The sequence below is a fragment of the Cervus canadensis genome, chromosome 2 (assembly GCF_019320065.1).
Source record: "Cervus canadensis isolate Bull #8, Minnesota chromosome 2, ASM1932006v1, whole genome shotgun sequence".
Classification (NCBI taxonomy): Eukaryota; Metazoa; Chordata; class Mammalia; order Artiodactyla; family Cervidae; genus Cervus; species Cervus canadensis.
This window is the reverse complement of record NC_057387.1, coordinates 110,279,868-110,305,319: the sequence shown is the minus strand read 5'-3', so window position 1 is coordinate 110,305,319 and position 25,452 is coordinate 110,279,868. Positions and strand designations below refer to the sequence as shown.

The 25,452-nt window shown below is 41.6% G+C and overlaps 1 protein-coding gene across 1 annotated transcript in view; it reads left to right on the top strand.

Annotated features, from left to right (window-relative positions):
- IQCA1 (IQ motif containing with AAA domain 1) overlaps positions 1-25,452 on the top strand; it is a 191,040-nt gene that overhangs the window by 112,839 nt on the left and 52,749 nt on the right. Inside the window, exons 12-14 of the mRNA XM_043462063.1 lie at positions 12,103-12,161; positions 16,682-16,764; positions 25,177-25,284. Of these exons, the coding sequence (XP_043317998.1) occupies positions 12,103-12,161; positions 16,682-16,764; positions 25,177-25,284 (250 nt within the window). The remainder of the gene's footprint in view (positions 1-12,102; positions 12,162-16,681; positions 16,765-25,176; positions 25,285-25,452) is intronic.

Below are 25,452 nucleotides of genomic sequence, written 5' to 3'. Positions count from 1 at the left end.
CTATGCAGATTGACCCCTCTCAGCTAGATCAGTGCCTTAAGATGCCACAGTCATGGCATCGGTGAAAATTCAGAGCATCCAGCCACTTTCTTTGCTATTCCGTACTCAACAAGCAACCTCCCAGTGAGTTACTGTGGCTTCATGTTTATTTCGTAACAAGAGAGAAAGCTACAGCCTGTTTCTCTCAGCAATTATACTTCACAGTACAGTTTAATCTACTTAGCTTACAGTTTCATCCACCTTCTCTTGTGATTTGGAGATCCAAAATCTGATATTGAGGGACAGATCCTCTTTACTAATTGTTTCATTCAGCAGTATTTATTGAGCACTGTATGCCAAGTCCACTTCAAGGCGTTTGAGGTACACAAGGTAACGAGACAGACAGAGAGTCTGTTGTGGCAGAAACAAGTTCCCAGGTACACAGGACTGTCAATCAGCCCTGGGTGGGCTGTGGCCCCCATTATGACATCACTGTCATAGCAAGAGTATCCATGGCAGGTGCTCTCTGGGGAGCTGGCCCACTGTGGTCTGGCCCTGGTTTCCACATCCTGCCCTGGAGTAACCTGGAGCATGTGTGGCCCCCAGCTTTGACCATGGCCAGTGTGGGCAGGTAGAAATTTAGAATCGTCTTTTTAAAAAAACAAATAAACATTCTACAGCTGAAAAATATAGTATCCAAAAGTATGAAGTCTTCTACCTGGTTTAACAATACTGTGGACATAGTAAATGCAGGTTGACCTCAATCACAAATCAGTAGGAAATACAAACTGAAGTATAGAAAAAAACAAATAAGATAAAGAACAGACAAGAAGGGATATTTGAGGCATAGTTGAATGTTGTAACATATGTACAATTAGAATTTGCCCAAAAAAAGGAGGATGGAACAGAAGCAATAAATAAAAAAGTAATGTTTGTTAAATTTTCCAATTCAGATGAAATACACCAAGCCATGAATTCAAGAGCTTCACTGAGGTTCAAGAAGAATGAGGTCCAGACACATCATAGTCAAAATGCTGAAAGTCAAAAGACACATCAGAGTCAAAATGCTGAAAGTTACTACATTCTTTTTAAAAGCACATTTCCTTCAGGGTAATGAAAAATAAGAAAGACTACTGAGTCTCTCAGCAGAAACTATGAAAGCCAGAAGGAATTGAATGGCATCTTGAAGCACTGGGAAAAAATAACTACCAATCTAGAATTCATACCCAATGAAAATGTCCTTCAAAACTGACAATAAAATAGAGATATTTCCAGACAGACAAAATCTGAGAGGACTTATCAGCAACAGACCCATAATATGAAAATACTAAAGGGATATTATTCTTCAAGCTGAAGGAAAATTAGTTCAGATGAGAGAACAGAGAGATAAAAGAAATTTTCAGCTCTGAAAATATAAATTTTCAGCTCTGTAAATATTTGGGTAAATATAAAAGGCTAAATACTCTTAAAATAATCTGATTTTTAAAGCAAGAATAGTAAGAGTTATGTGTGTGTACACCATATATACAAGTAAAATATAGAACAGCAGCAGAAGAAAAGGCAGATAGCAGTAAATGGACTTGTGGCATTATTGCATTTCTCAGGAAACCATGAAAGGCTAACTTAAGGTAAATTATAATAAGCTAATGATGTATTTTGTAATTCTTCAAGATGACACTAAAATATATAGAAAAAGAGTAATAGCAAAGATAAGTAGAAAAATAAAAATTAATTGAAAAGAATACAGGAAAGGAAAAATAGGAATAAAAATAAAAGTAAATTAATAAATAATAAAAAGAAAGGAAATGCAAATATGATTGAATTAAACTCAACCAAATCCATAATTACATGAAATGAAAACACACCAAATGTTTTAATTAAAAGACAATAATTTCCATACTGGAAAAATACAAACTTTGTGCTGTTTATAAGAAGCACAATTCAGTTCACTTCAGTTCAGTCACTTAGTCATGTCCGACTCTTTATGACCCCATGGACTGCAGCACACCAGGCTTCCCTGTCCATCACCAACTCCTGGAGCTTGCTCAAACTCATGTCCATTGATTCGGTGACACCATCCAACCGTCTCATTCTCTGTCATCCCCTTCTCTTCCTGCCTTCAATCTTTCCCAGCACCAGGGACTTTTCTAATGAGTTGGCTCTTCACACCAGGAGGCTAAAGTATTGGAGTTTCAGCTTCAGCATCAGTCCTTCCAATGAATATTCAGGATTGATTTCCTTTAGGATGGACTGGTTTGATCTCCTGGAAGTCCAAGGGACTCTCAAGAGTCTCCTCCAACACCACAGTTCAGAAGCATTTTGCCTTTTCATACTGTTGGTGGGGTTCACAAAAAGATATAAATAAACAAAGTGTGCTCACACTTTAGACTTTAATTTTGGTTGGGGTATAACTGCTTAACAATGTTGTGGTAGTTTCAGGTGGACAGCAAAGGGACTCAGTCATACATATACATGTATCCATTCTCCTCCCATACCCCTTCCCATCCAGACTGACATATAGCATTGAGTAGAGTTCCATGAAGAAGCATGCTTTAAACATAAAGAATAGATATGTTGAAAATAAAAGAACAGTCAACCATAAATCATCAAAGCACTAACCGAAAGGTAGCTAGTGTAACTCAACATCAGACAAAGAAGACTTTAGGTGATAACCACCCTACACCATTCAAACAATGGAAACAGTGAGAGACTTTATTTTCTTGGGCTCTAAAATTACTGCAGATGGTGACTGCAGTCATGAAATTAAAAGACGCTTCCTCCTTGGAAGAAAAGTTATGACAAACCTAGAGAGCATATTAAATAGCAGAGACATTACTTTGCCAACAAAGGTCCATCTCGTCAAGGCTATAGTTTTTCCAGTAATCATGTATGGATGTGAGAATTGGACCATAAAGAAGGCTGAGTGTCAAAAAACCGATGCTTTTGAATTTCAGTGTCAGAGAAGACACTTGAGAGTCCCTTGGACTGCAAGGAGATCAAACCAGTCAATCCTAAAGGAAGTGAGTCCTTAATATTCATTGGAAGGACTGATGCTGAAGCTGAAGCTCCAATACTTTGGCCCCCTGATGCGAAGACCCAGCCTATTAGAAAAGACCCTGGTGCTGGGGAAGATTGAAGGCAGGAGGGAGAAGGGGATGACAGAGGACAGGATGGTTGGATGGTATCACTGACTCGATGGGCATGAGTTTGAGCAAGCTCCAGGAGATGGTGAAGGACAGGGAAGCTGGGCATGCTGCAGTCCATGGGGTCACAAAGTGTTGGACACAACTAAGCAACAGAACAACAAAAACACGCCATTCAAACACCTCAAAAAAACAGGATCCCTGCTCCAGTACACACCAGCAAAGCTGCATGAGGAGCCTACCCCATGAAGACGTAGGAGGCAACCCAACATCCTCTGTGGAGTGGTGTGAGAGAAGACCAAAGTGTCACCACCCCTCCCTCCCTCCCTGCTGGGATGGATCAGAGGAAGCTAAGTGGACAGTCAGGACCTTCACCAGTTCCCAGTGGTAACAAGTGTCATTGGAAGACCACATGGGGGGAGCCAGAGGTCTTCCCCCCACCCAGAAATAGAAGGAACTCCCTCTCACAATGGAGTGAGGAATCTATCCTTCTACCTTCCTGACAGTAACCATACAACACATACACACAATTCCCCTGCCAGAATGGTGTCAGAGTTTAAACAGAAGATTTAAATTCAGAGTCTCATAGCATAACGGGCTTCCCTGATAGCTCAGTTGGTAAAGGATCTGCCTGCGATGTGGGAGACCTGAGTTCAATCCCTGGGTTGGGAAGATGCCCTGGAGAGGGGAAAGGCTCCCCACTCCAGTACTCAAGCCTGGAGAATTCCATGGACTGTAGAATCTATGAGGTCACAAAGAGTTGGACACAACTGAATGATTTTCACTTCACTTCACAGCATAATACAAAAATGTTTAGGTTTCATTGAAAGTCACTCATCATACAAGAACCTGGAAGATCTCAAACTGAAGGAAAATAGATAGTAGATCTCAAGTCTGAAATGTCAGAGATGTCAGAATTATCTGACAAACATTTTAAGGTTGTCATGATTAAAATCTCACAATGAGTAATTATGAAGCTTCTATATACAAATAAAAAACTAGAAAGCCTCAACAAAAAAGTATATAATACAGAGAAGAACCAAATAGATATTTTAGAGCTGAAAAGTACAGTATCCAATTTATTGGTTGAGCTCAGCAGCAGAATAGAGGTGACAGTGGAAAGAATCACTGAATTAGAAGATAGGACTATAGAAATTATGCAATATGAACAACAGAGAAAATCAACTGAAAAGAAAAGATAAACAGAGAATCAGGGACTGTGGGACTGTTAAAAAACATCTTGTATTTATGTCATCAAAGTCTCAGAAGATAAGGAGGATGAAACTGAAAAAGCATTTCAGGAAATAATGATTGAAATCTTCCCAAATTTGATAAAGAGATATAAACCTGCAGATTTAAGAAGCTGAGTGAAACCCAAACAAAATAAATACAAAGAAATCTGATCTGAGATACATCCTAGTTAATCTTCTGAATACTGAAGACAAAGAAAAAGTCTGGAAAGCATGGGGGATGGGGCGGGGGTGGAAAAGTGACTCTTTACCTATAGGGGAAAAAAGACACCTTAAATGACTGTGGATTGCTCACAAGAAATCGAGGCTAGAAGAAAGGATACAATACTTTTTCAAACACTGAAAAAATTTATATGCCACCAGAATTTATACCCAACAAAACTATTCTTCAGCAGTGAAGAGGGGGAAATCAAGATGAAGGAAAACTAAGATTTTTTCACCAGTAGAATCACCCAGAGAGGATTTCTAAAGGAACTTCTTTAAATGGAAAGGAAAACCTGGAGTATCAGAAGGGAAGAAAGAACTTGTAAGCAAAAACATAGGTAAAAAGAATAGGCTTTTCTGCCCTTTCTAAATTATGTTATTTGATGGAAGTAAAAATTATAATACTATTTGACATGGTTCTCAAGGTATGCAGAGGAGATATTTAAGAAAATGTTAACAAATGATGGCGGTATGAGTTAAAGGATATAAAGGGAATTAAGATTTTTCTACTTCAGTCAAAATATGACATGAATAGACTGTGATAGTTATACATATATAATGTAACACCCAGAGCAACTGCCAGAAAACTATGCAAAGAGATACACTCAAAGAACACCATCAAAGTTAAATTCTAAAAAATAAATGTTGAAGTCACTCACAGGATGACAGGAAAAACCAAATAAACGAAAAATATAACAGAAAAAAAAAAATAAAATGGTAGACTGAAGTCCTAACATATCAGTAATTACATTAAATGTAAATAGTCTAAAGACAATAATTAAAAGACAGAGGTTAGCAAAGTGTATTTAAAAACATGACCCAACTGTATCTTCAGGAACCTCGTTTGATATATTATGAAATAAGCAGGTGTAAGTAAAAGGATGGGAAAAGTATACCATGCAAACAACCAAAAGAAAGCTATTATAATATCACATAAGGTAGATTTCAGAGCTGAGAAAATTGTCAAAGACAGGGAAGAACATTATATGTGGTAAAAGAGCCAATCCACAAAAGACATGGTAATCCTAAATGTTCATACACCAAACAGCAGAACTACAAAATATAGGAAGCAAAATCCAATAGAACGAACGGAAAAACAGAAAACTCTACAATTACAATTGGAGACTCAACATATCACTTTTAAGAATTGATACAATACTAGGCAGAAAGTCATTAGCAAGGATATTGCAAAACTCAACACCAGCAACAGACAGAATCTAGTTGACATTTATAGAACACTCTACTCAACTTCCCTGATGGCTCAGACAGTGAAGAATCTGCCTGGAATGCAGGAGATCCGAGTTTAATCCTGGGTTGAGAAGATCCCATGGAGAAGGAACTGGCAACCCACTCCAGTATTCTTGCCTGGAGAACTCTATGGACAGAGGAGCCTGGCAGCCTACACAAAGAGTCAGACACTACTGAGTGACTAACACCACCCAACAAAGAGAATGCATATTCTTTTCAAGTGCCCACAGAACATATTCCAAGGTGGACCATATTTTGTGCCATAGAACATATCTCAATAGATTGAAAAGAGTTGAAATTATGAAGAATGTCTTCCCCTACCACAATGGACTCAAACTAGAAATCAGGAACAGGAAACTAATGAGAAGATGTCCAGGCACAGGGAAACTAAACAGCACACTTCTAATTCATAGAACAAAGAAAAAACAGAAATAAAAACATATAACAAAAATATAAGATATAAAAATATCTGGGATACAAGCCAAGCGGCCCTGAGAGGGAAATTTGTAGCCTTAAACACATACACAGGGGCGTCCCTGATGGTTCAGTAGACGAAGAATCCCTGGCAACTGAGCAAGTCAGTCACCCTAGGCCCTCAGCACTTTTGCCATCATGGGCCTCTTCCTGGATGAAAAAAATACTAAAAAGATTACATGACTGGGTTGGTATAAAGGCAAGTATATAGCAATAGGGACTTCACAGGTAGCTCAGTGGTAAAGAATCCACCTACCAATGCCGGAGACACGGGAGATGCAGGTTTGATCCCTGGGTCTGGAAGATGCCCTGGAGAAGGAAATGGCAACCCACTCCAGTATTCTTGCCTGGAGAACCCTATGGTCAGAGGAGCCTGGTGGGCTACAGTCCATAGGGTTACAAAGAGTCAAACATGACTGAGTGACCAAGTGCAAACAGATACACTAGAAAAAAAAAGAGGGAAAAGCTCAAATTCATCAGCCAAGCTCCCACCTTCAGAACCTAGAAAAGAGGAGAAAAAGCAGAAAGAAGAAAATAAAGAGCAGAAATCAGTGAAATTGAAAACAGAAAAACAGCACAGAAAGTAAATAAAACAGCTGACTTTTTGAAAATTGTCAATAATTGACAAACCTCTGGTAAAACTAACAAAGAAAAATAAAGTCACAAATTACCAACATCAGGAATGAAGCAAGGGTTGTCGCCACTGACTGCAGACATAAAAAGAATAATTTAATAAAGGATACTGTAAACAACTCTACACACATAATTTGACAACTTAACACAAGATGGACCCACTTTCCCTAAAAATACAAACTGCCACAACTCATTTCATATGAAATAGATAAATTGACTAGCTCTGTAACCATACAGAAGTTGAACTGTAATTAAAACAATTCCCCACATAGAATCTCCAGGGCCAGATGATTTACTACCAGAATTCTACCAAATATTCAAACGTAGACTAACTCCAGTTCTACACAGTCATGTCCAGAAAACAGAAGAAGAAGGAACACTTCCCAACTCATTTCATAACAAGCTAATATTACCCTTAAATGAAAACCAGACAAAGACAATACCAAAAAAAGAAATCTGTAAGCCTGTATCCCTTGTGAATGTAGATGCAAAATTCCTTAGCAAAATATTATCAAATAGAATGAAACAATAAAGGGAATTATAAACCATGACCAAATGGAGTTTATTCCAAGAATGCAAGCCTCGTTCAATATTTGAAAATCAGTAATGGAATCAACTATGTTAATGGGCTAAAGAAGAAAAAAAATCACATGATCATATCAGTTGATACATAAAAAGCATTTGACACAATTTAACACTCACCCATAATAACTTGCTCAGAAAAATTGGAATAGAGAACTTCCATAACGTGATAAATTTACAGAAACACCCACAGCTAACTTTTTACTTAACAGTGAGAGACTAAATGTTTTTTTCCTAAGACTGGGAACACGGCCAGCGTGTCCACTCAGTAAACTTTCATGAACATGGTGTAGACATTTTAGCCAGTACAGTAGGACAAGAGAAGGAAATGAAAGAAACAGTCCTTATTTGTAGATGACATGAATGGCTATTTAGAAAATCCCAAGGATTCTACAAACTCCTAGAAATAAAAAAGTGCATTCAGCAAGGTTTTAGGATACAAGGGGAACATATAAAAATCAATCATATTTCTGTTTACTAGCAACGAATAGGTAGACACCAGGGTTAAAAATATATCACTTAAAATCACTCAAAACTGAAGTACCTAGGTGTAAAGCTAACAAAAATGTATGACTTGTATGCTAAAAGAACACCATGCTGATGAAAGAAATCAAAGATCTAAATAGAAAGACATACTATGCACATGAATTGGAAGACAACAGGTTGTAAAGATGTCAATTCTTTCCACATCAGTATACAAGATTAATCCAGTTCTTATCGAAATCCCAGAATGATAGTTATAAACATATATAAGATTATCCTAAAATGTATATGGAAAGACAGTGAATCTAGAATAGCTAAAATGACTTTGAAAAAAGAGGAATAAAGTAAAAAGAATCCATCCTTGTGATTTCAAGACTTGTTATACAGCCATAATAATCAAGACCTTTCGCTGTTTGTGGAGGGTTAAATCACGAATCAGTGAAACAGGACAGTTGAGGCATCAGCCAGTTCAGTTCAGTCACTCAGTCGTGTCCGACTGTTTGCGACCCCACGGACTGCAGCACGCCAGGCCTCCCTGTCCATCACCAACTCTCAGAGTTTACTCAGACTCATGTCCATCGAGTCAGTGATACCATCCAGCCATCTCATCCTCTGTCATCCCCTTCTCCTCCTGCCCCCAATCCCTCCCAGCATCAGGGTCTTTTCCAATGAGTCAGCTTTTCGCCTGTTGAGGTATAGGCTTGCACAGATAAGCCTGACTGATTTTTGACAAAGATGCACATGTAATTGAAGCAGAAAGGATGACCTTTTCACTAAATGGTGCTGGAGCAGGTGGACATCCACAGATTAAAAAAAGAAGAAAAACAACTTGACTTCTAAAAAACAAAAAAAACAAAAAACTTGACTTCTAAAAAAAAAAACTTGACTTAAGTATTACATCTTGTACAAAAATTAACTCAAAATGGATCATGGACTTAGATGTAAAATGTAAAACTATAACTTTAAAAATATATATAGGGTAATATACACGATGGAATATTACTCAGCCATAAAAAGGAATGCATTTGAGTCAGTTCTAATGAAGGGGATGAACCTAGAGCCCATTATACAGAGTGAAGTAAGTTAGAAAGAAAAAGATAAATATTGTATTCTAATGCGTATTTATAGAGTCTAGAAACATGGTACTGAAGGATTTGTTTGTAGGGCAGCAATGGAGAAACAGACATAGAATAGGTTTATGGACCTGGGGAGAGGGGAGGAGAGGGTGAGATGTATTGAAAGAATAACATGGAAACTTACATCACCATATGTAAAATAAATAGCCAATGGGAATTTGCTGTATGTCTCAGGAAACTCAAACAGGGGCACTGTATCAACCTAGAGGGTGGGGTGGGGAGGGAGATGGAAGGGAGGTTCAAAAGGGAGGGGATATATATTTACCTATGGCTGGTTCCTGTGGAGGTTTGACAGAAAACAACAAAATTCTATAAAGCAATTATCCTTCAATTAAAAAATAAATAATTTTCTTAATTGATGGAAAAAAATACATAGGGAAAATCTTTTGGGTCTAAGGTTAGCAAAGCATTCTTAGAATTAGCACTGAAAGCACAAATCCATTACAGGAAAATTAGGATTTCATCAAAACTAAACATGTTTGCGAAAGAGCCTGTTAAGAGGGTGAAAAGACAAACTACAGGTGGGGAGAAAGTATTCTCAAACCATATATCTGATGAAGAGCTAGTGTGTAGAAGATAAAAAGAACTCTCAAAACTCAACACTTAAAAAACCAAACAATCTGACTATAAAATGGACAAAAGACATGAAGCGACATTTCACCAAAGTGGATGTGCAGAAGGAACATGAGCACAGAAAGGATGTCTAATGTCATGAGCCATTAGAAAAAAAACAAAACCACAAAGAAATCACTCCATACCCACGAGGGTGGCTGAAATAAAAGCATTGGCAACATCAGGTGCTTAAGAGGACAGGGGCAAACTATTATCACTCTTATTTGATTGGTGGGAGTGTAAAATGGCATGATCAGCACATGAAATTTGGCATTTCTTAAAAAACAAACATGCAACCATGGGTGTGTGCGCTCAGTAGGTAAGTTGTGTCCGACTCTTTGCAACCCCATGGACTGTAGCCCGCCTCTGCCCATGGAATTTTCCAGGCGAGAATACTCAAGTGGGTAGCCATTTCCTTCTCCAGGGATCTTCCGGACCCAGGGATTGAACCTGCACAGAAGAACTCCTGTATCTCCCATGTTGGCTGGCAGACTCTTTACCACCTGGGAAGCCCACAGCAACTGCCATACAACCCAGCAATTGCACTCATCAGCATTTATCTCAGATAAATGAAGGCTTACACACACACACACACATTTGTTGTGCCTTAATCAATTCATAATAGCCCCAAACTAGAAACAACAACTGGAAGAAGAATGAACTATTCATGCATGCAATAACCTGGAAACATTTCCCGAGAATTATGATGAATGAAAAAAGGGTTTTGCTGTTAGAACATTCCTAAAAGGACAAAAATTGTAGAAATAGAGGAGGGATTAGGGGTTTCTAGTAAAGCTGGGGTGGCCGAGAGAGCAACTTGAAGGATCCTTGTCGTGATAGGAAACCTTCTTGACTGTATCCGCATCAGATCAATATCTTGGTTGTGACCTTGAGAGAAAGTGCTGCAAGATGTTACCATTGGGAGACACACCCCAAAGGTTACATCTCTCTGTTTCAGTTCTTGGAACTGCATGTGAATCTAACATCATCTCAAAATAAAAAATTTCAACTTTTAAAATGCTGTAAAACATCAAGTACGGCTACGTGCAACCACATACATGAATGTAGTGATCGTAATACTGATTGGAGGAAGTCAGACATTGAAGAGTCTGTATTATAAGACCCCATGTCCAAGAACAGGTGACTTGAGTCCACAGAGAAGTCAGAGGAATGGTTACCTACAGACTGGAAAACCACGTGAGAAGAGAGTTCAGGAATAATGAAAATGTGTTCTGGATTTTAAACTGGGTGGCGCTGATGTGGTTCTATGTAAAACGTTTATCAGCCAGATGTGATGACACTTTACATAAATTATGATGTAATAGAAATGATAAAGCATGAATGAATGGATGAATGGGAAATGGACAGAGTGCATATATACCCTACTGTGTATAAAATACGTAACTAATGAGCGCCTACTGCGTAGCACAGGGAGAAAAGAGAAGGACCCGTATGTGAAACAGATCACCAGGCCAAGTTCGATGCATCAATCAGGGCACTCAAAGCCAGTGCACTGGGACAACCCAGAGGGATGGGATGGGGGAGGTGGGAGGTGGGGTTCAGGATGGGGACACATGTACACCTGTGGCTGATTCATGTCAGTCGGTCAGTTCAGTTGCTCAGTCGTGTCCGACTCTCTGCGAGCCCGTGGACTGCAGCATGCCATGTCAGTGTATGGCAAAAACCACCACAATATTGTAAAGCAATTAGCCTCCAATTAAAATAAATAAATTAATTTTTTTAAAAAAGAGAAGGACCCGGAGGGAATCCTGTGTAACAGGGAACACACATCACCTGAGGAGCGTGAGATACGGCAAAGAAAGATAGGGGTCAGGCTGGGAGACTCGAACTGCATCCTGTGGGCAGTGGGGAGATGCTGGTGGATATTTTAGACAGAAGAGTTCAAGATCTCTGAGCTCTGCCTTAAGGGACCACGTTCCAGCACCGCCCTTCCGCCGTCACAGGGATCTGAGTGCGAAGCCCTTGGGGAAGCAGAGGCCGCCTGGCCTTTCCGGCTCCAGGTTTGGGGCCGGCTGCTGACTGAGAGGCGATCAGAACCAAGGACAAGCACAGCTGATTGTGCACTGGGCACTCTCATCCTTTGTCGTAAGCATCCCAGGACCCAGAAGAAGACCCAGGACGCCCGGCGCCTGCTGAGAGCTCAGGGTGCATGCGGGTGTCGGGGGGCCACCTCCCCTGCCGACCCCTGTGCGCACGAAGTCTCGCTGCTCCAGATCCAGGTCCCACGACTGACTTTTATCATTCCCCACCCCCTAAACCGGCCTCCTCGGCTCATTTCTAGAGCTCATTTTTCTTCATTTTTACTAAACTTTTTTTTTCTCTTCCATTTTCTTCCAGAAAAATAAAAAGAAGAAAGGCAGAAAAGGGAAGAAGGATAAAGACCTGACGGTGGACAGGTGAGGGGTGCACCCTGGGGGTGGGCAACCCAGAGAAGAGCCTGGGACACGGCCAGATCCTCTCGGCCTGGCCTGGGAGAGGCACTGCCCCGCCCGGCTGTACGCCACACCCTTCATCCTGGCAGAATGGGTGGGCGAAGCCCCGGGACTGCCCTGCAGTCCCGCACCCAGACCGGCATCCTCGACTGGGGAGACACAGACTCGGCCCCGTCGCTTCTGAGGCCGTGTGATGTCTTAAGCTTTACAATTCTTGGGGATCTGAATAAGTTTATTAAGAAATAGCATCCTGCTATAGCTTCTGAGGGAATTCTGAGACTTGAGGGCAGACACAGTTCTTATTCCCTGCCTGTCCCTGGGTCTGGCCCCTGGGGCCCTTTATAAATGCTCCTTGAAGCAAAGGATGAGGACTCATCACAAAGGGATGGTTCCATCTCCTTGAGCTTTGTTGGCTGAACTTTGATATTAATGGGTAATTGTAAAAGCTCACTTTAAGCTGAAATGGCCTTCAGTGCTTTAGCATTAGAAATAGTTAGGGCCCAGGTTTTCAAACATTTTCAAGGAGTTTAATTAAAAATCCCCTCTAAGGGAATGTCAGGAGTCATTTTGAATGCATATACCTTTCTTCCCCGTGGGTTTGTTAACAGGTGACAGGTGTTGCTCCCTGGGGTGTTCCCTAGTTCCTCTTTGGACTTCCCAAGTGGCGTTTGTGGTAAAGAACCTGCCTGCCAACACAGGAGACACAGGAGATGCAGGTTCGATCCCAGGGTTGGAAAGATCCCCTGGAGGAGGAAATGGCAACCCACTCCAGTATTCTTGCCTGGAGAATCCAGTGGACAGAGGAGCCTGGTGGGTTACAGTCCACGGGGTTGCAAGAGTCTGATGCAACTGAAGCAGCTTAGCGTGCATGCATGCTTGTTCCTCTCTGGGTGCAGTGATACAGTCCCAAACTCTGCTTGAGAGAGGACCCATGAGAGAAAAGGCCAGCTTGGGACCATCCGCGTGGGAAGTGGGAACCAGCACCCCAGAGCTCACGCCCACCCCGGGCCCCCGGCAGGAAGCCTCCGCCGTGTCGCCCAGCCTGGGTGTGGCCTTGGCTCTGGGGAGAGACGGCTTCCTTAGGATACCGCTGGAAGGAGGAGCTGCTGAGTTTCCATTGTTCGGGGAAAAGTTCAAGGTCAAAAGCAGGGGCCAACCGCTGCCTGGTCAGCATTCTGAGACACAGGCCCCCAGTTCCTGGGGAGGCACCGCCTACTGGTGACTGATGCCGACACCTCCTGGGGACACAGGGACATCATGGTCCCTGACCTGGAGGAGGGTCCAGCCCCTGCCTGCACGCGGAGCCGCCTCTGTCTTCAGTGACTCTTCCATGCCACTTTTCTCTTGTGTCCTTCCATCAGTCTTTCTGAGAAGATCCTGCTAAGTGTCTTACTGGATAACCACCCAGAGCTCACCTCAAATCTGCCAGTACAAGCCGACTGCTAAGTTAACATTATCCACTCACTTTTAAAGAACCGCTCGACTGAGTCCCCCTCTGCTCTGACCGCACGGAGCACACACGTGCAGCTCACGGGCCGTGTCTGTTAGACAACGAATGCGTTCTTGGCATATGTTTCTTTACAGTTCAACTGTCATAAATGAGCCACAAGCAATTCTCTAGTGAAATGAAGACGATTTTATGGTCTTTAAAAGTATTTTACTCACTTTTATGCCCAAAAGTACAGAGATACCTAGTCATCTCACTCCTGGAAGACTTTTTATGTTTGAAAGCTTTAATGACTTTAAGACTTAATGAATGTTACTCATTAAGTAGGATTCAGTTAGTGGGCTAGTTCTCCACCAAGACACTCTAAGACAACTTCTGTTTCTCTCACTCACTTAGCATTAACCTGAAATCAGCACTTTTACCGCAGTTGATAAGGTCCATAGTTTTATTTTATTTTATTTTTTTTTGGTTTTGCATGTTTATTTTGACATTTTTAACTGCATTTTAATATGAGGAAACAAAATATCATTCATTTTTTTTTTTTGCTTTTTTTTTTTAATTTTTTATTTATTTTTTTTTTTCCAGTGGGTTTTGTCATACATTGATATGAATCAGCCATGGATTTACATGTATTCCCAATCCCGATCCCCCCTCCCACCTCCCTCTCCACCCGATTCCTCTGGGTCTTCCCAGTGCACCAGGCCCGAGCACTTGTCTCATGCATCCCACCTGGGCTGGTGATCTGTTTCACCATAGATAGTATACATGCTGTTCTTTTGAAATATCCCACCCTCACCTTCTCCCACAGAGTTCAAAAGTCTGTTCTGTATTTCTGTGTCTCTTTTTCTGTTTTGCATATAGGGTTATCGTTACCATCTTTCTAAATTCCATATATATGTGTTAGTATGCTGTAATGTTCTTTATCTTTCTGGCTTACTTCACTCTGTATAAGGGGCTCCAGTTTCATCCATCTCATTAGGACTGGTTCAAATGAATTCTTTTTAATGGCTGAGTAATATTCCATGGTGTATATGTACCACAGCTTCCTTATCCATTCATCTGCTGATGGGCATCTCGGTTGCTTCCATGTCCTGGCTATTATAAACAGTGCTGTGATGAACATTGGGGTGCACGTGTCTCTTTCAGATCTGGTTTCCTCAGTGTGTATGCCCAGAAGTGGGATTGCTGGGTCATATGGCAGGTCTATTTCCAGTTTTTTAAGAAATCTCCACACTGTTTTCCATAGCGGCTGTACTAGTTTGCATTCCCACCAACAGTGTAAGAGGGTTCCCTTTTCTCCACACCCTCTCCAGCATTTATTGCTTGTAGACTTTTGGATAGCAGCCATCCTGACTGGCATGTAATGGTACCTCATTGTGGTTTTGATTTGCATTTCTCTAATAATGAGTGATGTTGAGCATCTTTTCATGTGTTGTTAGCCATCTGTATGTCTTCTTTGGAGAAATGTCTGTTTAGTTCTTTGGCCCATTTTTTGATTGGGTCATTTATTTTTCTGGAATTGAGCTGCAGGAGTTGCTTGTATATTTTTGAGATTAATCCTTTGTCAGAGTTAAAGTTTTTTTATTCCATAGCAAGAGTTGATTTCACTGGAAAGATCCAAGTATAGGTTTGTGTTCCAGACTTCTTAAGATATTTGGTTTTAATTATTTTGGTGAATCTTCTTCAATTTTATGTGAATATTTTACATATATTGCTTGTATTAAATATTCAAGTTCAAACACTGCAATTTGTACTTCCGTGATACAGGTCAGATATGTCATCCCAAATTCCATGTATGGTGAAAACTTGCTTACTTCGCAGCTGAGAGCACATTATTGTAAATATATTCGATAGAATAAAATTTCAGTCAACCAAAGGCTGGAGTCATTGAATTAACATCTATCCCAATAGTATTTGGCTTGAATTTCAGTGATGTACTTGAGTCTTTTTTTTTTAAACTTTAAACATCTTATTTTGTATTGGAGTATACAATGTTGTGGTAGTTTCAGGTGAACAACGAAGGGCCTTAGCCGTACATACACGTATCCTTTCTCCCCAAACCCCTCTCCCATCCAGGCTGGCACATAACATTGAGTTCCAAGTGCTATACAGTAGGTCCTTGCTGGTTATCCATTTTGAACTGAGTCTTTTTTTAATCACCTTGAATCATAGAACAAAGAACATTTTAAACATAGTTATACTTAAAATTCTTCAATCTAAAGAAAGACTAGGCTGAACCAAATCGTAAGGCCCCTAGAAATGAAATGGGAAAAGACGAAACATCTTAGAGAGCTATATTGGACCATATTTGAATTTGATCTATCAGAATTCCAGCAACCCAAGTCCCACTTAATTTCATTGGGAGTTTCATTCATTAAGTGGAAAACTGTCTTCATTTTTTCCTCAATTAGAATAAATTGCCAGTGTGCTGGCTACATGCCCATGCCCCCTCCCCACCTTAGAGAAGTGATTTTGTCATCTGTAAACAGTAGAGAAGAGTTTAACATGCTCTTCTACATTACTACACTCACAGCTTTTGACATTTTGTCTTTTTTCCCTTATAAGCCTTTGTTCCTTATAGATATTTTTCTTAAACTATTATGCTATGGAGTTAAAACGAAACATCAATTTTGCAAAGGATTAATGATCTACTACAGCTTGCAGATGCTAACTGAATGTATAATTATGGGCCCGTTACATTACTATTATTGGGTAATTTCTAACTCATATTTGTACCATTATGAAGGCTGAGGAAAGGGCAGACTTCAGGAGTTATAGCTGGTCTCAGATGCCTAAAGATATAATTCTTATTAATAGGAAACATCAGATACACCCATGGATGAGTGAAAGTATTGTTTTTAAAAAGCCTAATTCATCCCCAGATTGTAGAAATGGTCCAAACATCAATTTATTTGTGTACATATGAATGTACTTTGAATCAGATCTGGTTAAAGTCTGCTACATTTGTGAGGATTAACATAAACATTGCAGATTTGATGTGTTTGCTCACAGAATCGATGGTCTTCTTTTTCCCCAGGACCATTGAGTCTCTGTATAAGGAACTCGTGGAAGAAGGCTTGCTGATCCGGGCACTGAAAGTCAACCTCTCAGATTACATTGGTAAAGTCCACCAACAGTGATGCATGTGTGTGTCACATACGTATGTCACCTCTTGGGGTTTAAGGACCCAACAGAGGGAGGTACATTTCATCTGTGTTTTATCCAAAATCTGGCCCCTGGTGGCTTGTAGTAAATGTTTGATGGATTGAATTGGTTTGAGCTCTTCCTGCGCTGGGATCTAATAGGTTTGACTGTCTCCCTTAATGTAGGAGAAGCAGGTTTCCAAACCTACTAGCCAGGCTCCCTAAGGCATTCTTTCTGGCTGAAGCTGAATTGAGGAAATGAAGAATTGTTCATGCTCTCATGATTATCAAAATGCCCTAGAGGGAGCACCTGGTACTTCCAACACAGAGTCCTTTCATGAGGAATTCCTTCCAGAATTCTATCTAGGAGCCACCATGGGAGTAATAGGGAGGAATGCACTCCGCTGCTCAATCATGTCCGACTCTTTGTGACCCCATGGACTGTAACCCACCAGCCTCCTCTGCCCGTGGAATTTCCCAGGCCAGGATATTGGAGTGGGTTGCCATTTCCTACTCCAGGGGATCTTCCCAACCCAGAGATTTAACCCACGTCTCTTGCATCTCCTGAATTGGCAGGCAGGTTCTTTACCACTGAGCCACCTGGGAAGCCCCAGTTGGGAGGGATGAGGAGGAGATATTTGCTATCACCGTCTTCAGCCGATGTCTCTCTTTTAATGTTTAAAAAAACAGCCTGAGGACCTGAAAGCATATTTAAAGCTTAAAATCTTTCCACCCTAATACAAACCTCATTTTCACTTTTGTGCATCGACAATCAGCAAGGACATTCTCCCACAGAACCACAGAAAGATAATCACACTCAAAAATGTTTACATCATACAGTTGATAGTCCTAATTATGTCCTTTGTAACTGTCTTTCTCAATCCAGAATACCATCCGTGATCACGGAGGTGATGGCCATATATCATTTTCATTCCTTTGCATGTGTGCACGCTAAGTTGCTTTCAGTCATGTCCAACTCTTTGCAGCCCTATGGACTGCAACCTGCCAGGTTCCTCTGTCCATGGAATTCTCCAGGCAAGAATACTGGAGTGGGTTGCCCTTTCCTTCTCCAGGGGATCTCCCTGACTCAGGCGTCGAACCCACATCTCCTGTGTTGGCAGGCAGACTCTTTAGAGCCACCAGGAAACCCTTCATTCCTTTCGTCTGCACCAGTTTACAGGCTTTTTCAGTCCTTCCTAATGTTGACAATTTAAAAGTGTCTGAACTGTTTTACAGACTGTCTTTCAGCTGGGTTGGTTTGATGGTTTCCTCCTGACTTGATTCACGTTGAACAATTTTTACAGGAAAAAAAAAATGACAATATTGTGTCCTTCTCAGCCTTTCACACTGGAGGCGTATGATGAAGCTTTGTCCCATGATTGGTGAAGTTAACTTTCGTCCCTGATGAAGCTTCCCCAGATCCCTCCATTGTAAAGCATCATTTTCTCCTTTATAATCAATGATAATCTACAGGGGACCCTGGGGGCTCTGGAGATTCTGCTCCCAACCATATTAAAGGTTTTAGCATCCACTGATGATCTTTGCCTGCATCGATGGTTGCTGTGGTGCTCATAAAGGGGGAATGTTCTAGTTCTATCTCCTTTTCTTTATTTATTAGGTAACATTCTTCTGGAAAAATTTCCCTCCCACCTTACTTTTAAAATTATTGTGATATCAGTGTGGACACATGGACTCTTTTTTTCTTTTTTTAATTGCATTGTAACCCATATCCATGTGATTCGTTCCAGTGTTTACAATGACCCAGTTTCAGCCTGCGGGAAGGAGCAAAAAGGCTAACATTTCCCTTGGATCAAAAAATGATACTTTAATCCCTTTGAAATAGAGACACATTTCCTTCTTGGGCACTTGGAAGAACCTTCATTTTTTCTAATGTTATAAGATTTTACCAGGCTGTGTATTGAAATATGTATTGGGTTTCTATTTATTTCTTGTTTCTTCTTCAAGTACTGTAGGGTTTTTTCCTAGATTGCCTTGATTATGTTCTGTTAATTCTGTTTATATGAAAAAATACCACTGTTAGCAGAAGTCTATCTCTTTACTTACGGTTGAGATCTCTGAGTTCTGTCTGCTTTCTCCCTTCACATCATGTCTTTTATTGCTTCACTGAATTCCTGGTATTAGTACAGAGCCTGGCCGATGGTAGAGTCTTAAAGAATTGTTGTTGTCCAGTTGCTAAGTCGTGTCTGGCTCTTTGCGACCCCATGGACTGCAGCACGCCCGACCTCCCTGTCCTCCACTGTTTCCCAGAGTTTGCTCAAACTCATGTCCACTGACTCAGTGATGCCATCCAACCATCTCATCCTCCACTGCCGCCTTCTCCTCCTGCTCTCAATCTTTCCCAGCATCAGGGTCTTTTCCAAAGAGTCAGCTCTTCACATCAGGTGGCCAAAGTATTGGAGTTTCAGCTTCAGCATCAGTCCTTCCAATGCATATTCAGGATTGATTTCCTTTAGGATTGACTGGTTTGATCTCCTTGCAAACCAAGCGCCTCTCAAGAGTCTTCTCCAGATCCACAGTTCGAAAGCATTAGTTCTTCAGCACCTGAAGAATTAATGGACGTATTTCTCACCTTTCTTCTGGTTTCTTACCCATCTTGGATTTTCTCAGTGCGCTCTTTTGTCGGTTTCTGGGTAGCATCTTAAAGTTGCCTGAGGTCAAAGCAGATAGAAATCAGCATCTGAAGAGTGTCCTCAAATGGAAATGACCCAGTCCAGCAGAACAGTCAAGCTGCCTCCAGCCATGGCTCCCTCTTGCCTTTTCCATGTTTTTCTCATTTCTTCCAGTTAAGAGTCTTATCTTGAAAAGGTGGCAGTGGATCCTCCTAGATCCCCACATAAAAAATAGACAAAGCAAAAGCCCATGGACAGCATTTACACCAAAACAAAATGACCCAAGTTTCCCCTCAAAGCCCAAAGTACAAGCCACTGAGGACAAAAAAATGGAAAAACCCCAAAGTAGCCAGCAAGCACTCCCTGGAGAGCAGAGTGGGACCACGATAGTAACTGCAGCCGGAACCAGGAGGGGTTCGCCCACTGCACCGCAGATGCGTGACAATGGACAGCCTCAGAACGTCTGAGCAGCTGAGAACAGTCCACCCGCTAGACACTCCTGAAGTTGACCCTTCGAAGACAGGGCCTTATACTGAAAGGGAGCTCTTGGGAGTAGAACTGAATTGGAACAGCTGAATAGGAACAATAGAGATGAAGGAGAGAAAAGATCCAGAATAAATTGGGGGAGGGGAATAGAACCAGGACATCACAAGAAGCAAGCCACCATACTAATAGCAGATAGGAAAACTACAGAAGACAAGGGCTCTGTGGGATTTAAAAAGCTACCCTGACCCCAAGTGTCTTCTCAGCATACGGGAATAGTAGCTCATAAGTTTAAGCAATGAAAAGTTCAAGGTCAAAACCCAGGCAAAGCTTCTATTAAAAAAAAAGGAAGAATAAGGAGCAAGGTAACATCACAGAAAGATATACTCATAGAGCAGACATACCTGGAACCTACTCTTTCAAACCAAGCAAATAAACATTAAAGCAAATTATAGAAAGGATTTATAGAAGATATGTAAGAATACACAAAATGGAATTAGAAAAATGCAGAAATGAGTTGGAAAAACTGGAGTATTTTAAAGGGAAAAATCATTTTAGGAAAAAACTAAATTACAGTGAATACAAGAATGAATAAAGTCAACAAACCAAGCTTTAAGAGAAATGAAATGTGAAATACAGAAATTTTTTAAATAAAACTGGAAATGAAAAGTGAGATTAAAAGATTTGCAAAGAAAGCAGCAAATACTAAAAGGTAGGCAAAGAAAATCCACACAGGCAGGCAAAGATAATACACATCCCTGAAGAGGAAAACCAAAGCAAAGGAGGAGAACACATACTGAGAATTTTTATTCATGAAAAATTTCCCAAAACAGAAGTGCAAACCACATAATGGATGATTATACTTTGTATGTGGGACCATCAACTCCAATGGACCAATGCCAAGACCTATTCTAATAAAAGTACCAGACTTAGGGAAGGAGAAAAACCTTTGGGCATTACCCCTTCTCCTTTTCTGGCTCAAAGCTGGACAAGCAGGGCAAGTTGTCTGTGCCTCGCCAATTCCCCATCCAGGCTGGAGTTGTTTGAGGGGCTTAACATGTGTAATTCCACTCTCTTCTCAACACCATGCAAATCCCAAAACTCACCAGAGTCATAGCAGCTAGGGCTGAAAGAGACTCAGAAGACAGGACGTTCAAGTTCGTCATGTCTGGCCCCCCAAGGCTCAGCTCCCAACGCTGCCCCCTGCTACCCTGGTTCCTTGCTGTGCCCCTCCACATCTGCCCAGCTCTGAGCACTAGCCCTGTGCCCGAAAGCCAACTCCCACCGCAAGCTCAGGTATGCCAGAGCTAGCGTATTTCCTTACCCTTTATATCACTGTCATTTAGATCACAGCTGCTAAGCGGCCGAGGTTATTCAAACTCGATCCTTACAGTGACAGACTTTATTTTCTTGGGCTCCAAAATCACCGCAGATGGTGACTGCAGCCATGAAATTAAAAGACGCTTACTCCTTGAAAGGAAAGTTATGACCAACCTAGACAGCATATTAAAAAGCAGAGACATTACTTTGCCAACAAAGGTCCATCTAGTCAAAGCTATGATTTTTCCAGTGGTCATGTATGGATGTGAGAGGTGGACTATGAAGAAAGTTGAGTGCTGAAGAATTGATGCTTTTGAATTGTGGTGTTAGAGAAGACTCTTGAGAGTCCCTTGGACTGTGAGGAGATCAAACCAAGTCCATCCTAAAGGAAATCAACCCTGAATAGTCATTGGAAGGACTGATGCTGCAGCTGAAACTCCAATACTTTGGCCACCGATGCAAAGAACTGACTCATTAGAAGAGACCCTGGTGCTAGGAAAGACTGAAGGTGGGAGGAGAAGGGGACGACAGAGGATGAGATGGTTGGATGGCATCACTGACTCAATGGACATGAGTTTGAGTAAACTCTGGGAAACAGTGGAGGACAGGGAGGCCTGGCATGTTGCAGTCCATGGGGTCGCAAAGAGTGACTTAGCACAGAGTAGAAAGGAAATGTTAGAAACTGATTCCACCTTGATTTCTTAATATTTTTTATTTCTTATCTTTTTGTTCAATATGTATTTGTTTGTTTGGCTGTACCTGTTCTTGTCCACCTTGATTTCTTAATATTTTTTATTCCTCATTTTTTTGTTCAATATTTATTTATCTATTTGGCTATACCAGGTCTTGATTTCAGTATGTGGGATCTTGTTTCCTGACCAGGGATCGAACCGAGGTCCCCCGCACTGAGAATGCAGTCTTAGCCCCTGGACCACCAAGGAAGTCCCTGTTTGTCATTATTTTTTGTGTGCTTGTATGTTCCTATTCTCTGCATTTATGTCCTCTTTCTGTGTTCATTCGCCAGGGCTGCTGTAACAGGTACCACAGTGGGGCGGAGGCGGCAGCTTAAACAACAGAAAATTACTCTCTCCCAGCTCTGGAGGCCAGAAGTCCAAGGCCAAGGCGTCAGCGGTGTTGGTTCATTTTGGAAGCTCTGAGCGCTTCCAGCTCCCCACCTCTGTCCTGCTTCCTAGACCCCTGCTCCCTGGAGGCTGAGCTGTCTTTGGGCTCACGTGGCCTATGCTGACCTCATCCTAGCATCTGGTGTCTTACCCCGTGGTTTGCTGTCAACTCAGTCACTGGCGTTTCTTGGCTTCTGCCATATCTCCAGTCTCTGCCTCCATCCTCATGACCTCCTCCCTGTATGTGTGTGTGTCTGTCTCCAAACTGCCCCTTTTTATAAAGGACACCCTCTTATTGGATTAGGACCCACCCTAAGAATCCACCAGGGATTGAACCCAGGTCACCTGCATTGGGAGGCAGATTCTTTATAGAGTTTCCAGGGAAGCCCCACTCAGACACATTTTAAATGTTTCTTAGAGCCAAGGCTAAAGGGAGATTTTAGGCTTTCTATATCATATGTGTGGGGCTTTCACAGTGGCCAAGTGATAAACAATGTGCCTGCCAACGCAGGAGACATGGGTTCGATCCCTTGGTTGAGAAGATATCCTGGAGAAGGAAATGGCAACCCACTCCAGTATGCTTGCCTGGAAAATCCCATGAGCAGAGGAACCTGATGGGCTATAGTCCAGGGGGTCGCAAAAGAGTAGGACACGACTTAGTGAGTAAACAGCAACCACCCTAAGAACCTCAGCTTAGTTCATTTCCTCTGCAACGACCCTAACTGCAAACAAGGTCACATTCTGAGATACTGGGAGTCGGGGCTTCCACATACGGATTTTAAGAGGATGCCGCGCCCGACCCATGACCTGTTCCTGTTTCTCTTCCTGCTGTTGTCCGAGGTTTCCTTACCGTTTTTCATGCTGTCTATCTCCAGTGCCTTTTCCTCCACTATTTCCGTCTTCTGTCCCTCATGGAAGACCTCGTGTCTGCAAGGAATGCTGAAGTCGCTAAGTACTGAATGAGTCCATGGGAAAAGTTGATTACAGCTTCCATGCTGGGAAATAGCAAAACCTAGTAACACGCTTTCGGAATGAGTCTCATCACTTGGCGAAGGGTCCTTCCCTCTCTTGGAACCAGCACCCACCAGTTCAACTTCATCTACCTAAATAAAATCTGCTGGGGGCCTACAAAACCGGGCACGCCTGGGTATTAGCTTTGATTTACTTAGGCAGGAACAGGGGGTCCTTGTCACGTCCCCTCTAATGTCATATTTACAGTGAGAAGTGCAGGGTTGAACAGCGGCTGCAGGATGCCTTCCTGCTCCAGGGCAGGTGAAATTAACCACTCTTCTGTGTATTCCCTGCTCATTTCAGAGCGTGGGGCTCGGAAGCCGTAAGGCGAGCTTTCCTTATCACTCGTCTCCTTCACCAAGACCACTGTCCTTGCCAAGGACTCTTTTCATGTGGAGGCTTTGAAAGGCTGTCATCCACAACAAAACAGCAATCATCACCTAGTTTTTAATTCTCATTTTCTTAGCACTTGAAAGTGCTTTAAAGCCCTCGATATTTTCAGGACTTCATAGGCACATGGATGTATTAATGTCCTTTTAGTGTTTTCATACAGACATAAAGGTATTTGTCATAAGTATATAACATTGGGAGCTCTGCAAGATCCCAGGTGTTATGAGAAGGAAAAAAAATCAAGAAATTGTGATTCATTTATGAAATCTTTTTCCTTCAGATTCAGGTACAGATCAAGAGAGAATCAAGTGAGCATGTAAAAGTCCATCCTCATGACAAATGAAGACAGCCAAACTAATTTTCCTGGTGACCTTATCTAAATTAGTTGGAAAATAACACTTCAGATTTATGACTAGTTACAATTAAGCTCTTTGAAGCCTTCTAATTAAACCTGTAAAGATTTATTTCTATATTATTCCTTTGGTAATCCTTTAAAAATGATAAAAATGTTAATGAATATCACCCTCAAAAGGAGATATTTCTGTTTATCCTAAATTAGACTCAGATCCTTCCTTTCAAATGATTGCATTTCGGGTTCAGATTTACACACGGCCAATACAAATTTCACATCCATTTTAAATAAGTTATTTTTAAAGTTTGTGAAAATGTTAGACATAATCTCTTGGAATAGAAATTAAACCAAACCTATTGTGTTTTAATTTACTTTATATGTCCTCCATATGTCCTTGCTCTTCACATATATAACATATGTCCTTCACATATGTCCTTGCTCTTCACATATGTAACATTCAAAGGTGATTTTTTAAAATACTAGGAGGCTGGTCATACTCAACAGAATTCCCAGTTATTGCAGTGAGTATAGAAATGTTTCTGTGGCTGGAAGTTTTTCTTCAAGCCTTTATCTTAAAAGTTCTTCATGATGACTCTTACATAATACAATTATATTTGCTCAGAAATATTAAATTTGTATTCTCTGTTCATTTTTGTTGTTGTTGTTCAGTTGCTAAGTCATGTCCAACTCTTTGTGACCCCACGGACTGTAGCATGCCAGACTCCTCTGTCCTCCACCATCTTCCAGAGTTTGCTCAAGTTCATGTCCGTTGAATCGGTGATGTCATCCAACCATCTCATCCTCTGCTGCCCCTTTCTCCTCCTGCCTTCGAATTTTCCCAGCATCAGGGTCTTTTCCAGTGAGTCGGTTCTTCACGTCAGGTGGCCAAAGTATTGGAGCTTCAGCATCAGTCCTTCCAATGAGTATTCAGGGTTGATTTCCTTTAGATTGGACTGGCTGGATCTCCTTGCAGTCCAAGGGATTCTCAAGAGTCTTCACTTGTTAATTCTGCAAACGACTAAACGATGCGGCTCAGACTGGCATAGTTTCCCGTTCATTCATCCTGTTTCTTTTCTCCCCAGGTGAGTACAGCTACCTGGGCACGAGCCTTCGCCAGGTGTCCATAGAACCCATGCCTTCCCTCCTGGATGTCCGACAGCTCATCACCCTGTACGGGATCCTGCCACTAGGTAAGGGCTCCACCTGCCCGGCTGTGCCTGTGCTGGAGGCAGGGGTGTCTGCTCCTGTCTTCCTGGTTGTGGTCAAGGTACACTGCAGTTTAACTCTTCCTACCAAGAGCTGTGACTAAGGGCCGTTCCACTGGATTGAGGCATCCTGGAGCAGCCAGGAAGGTACTG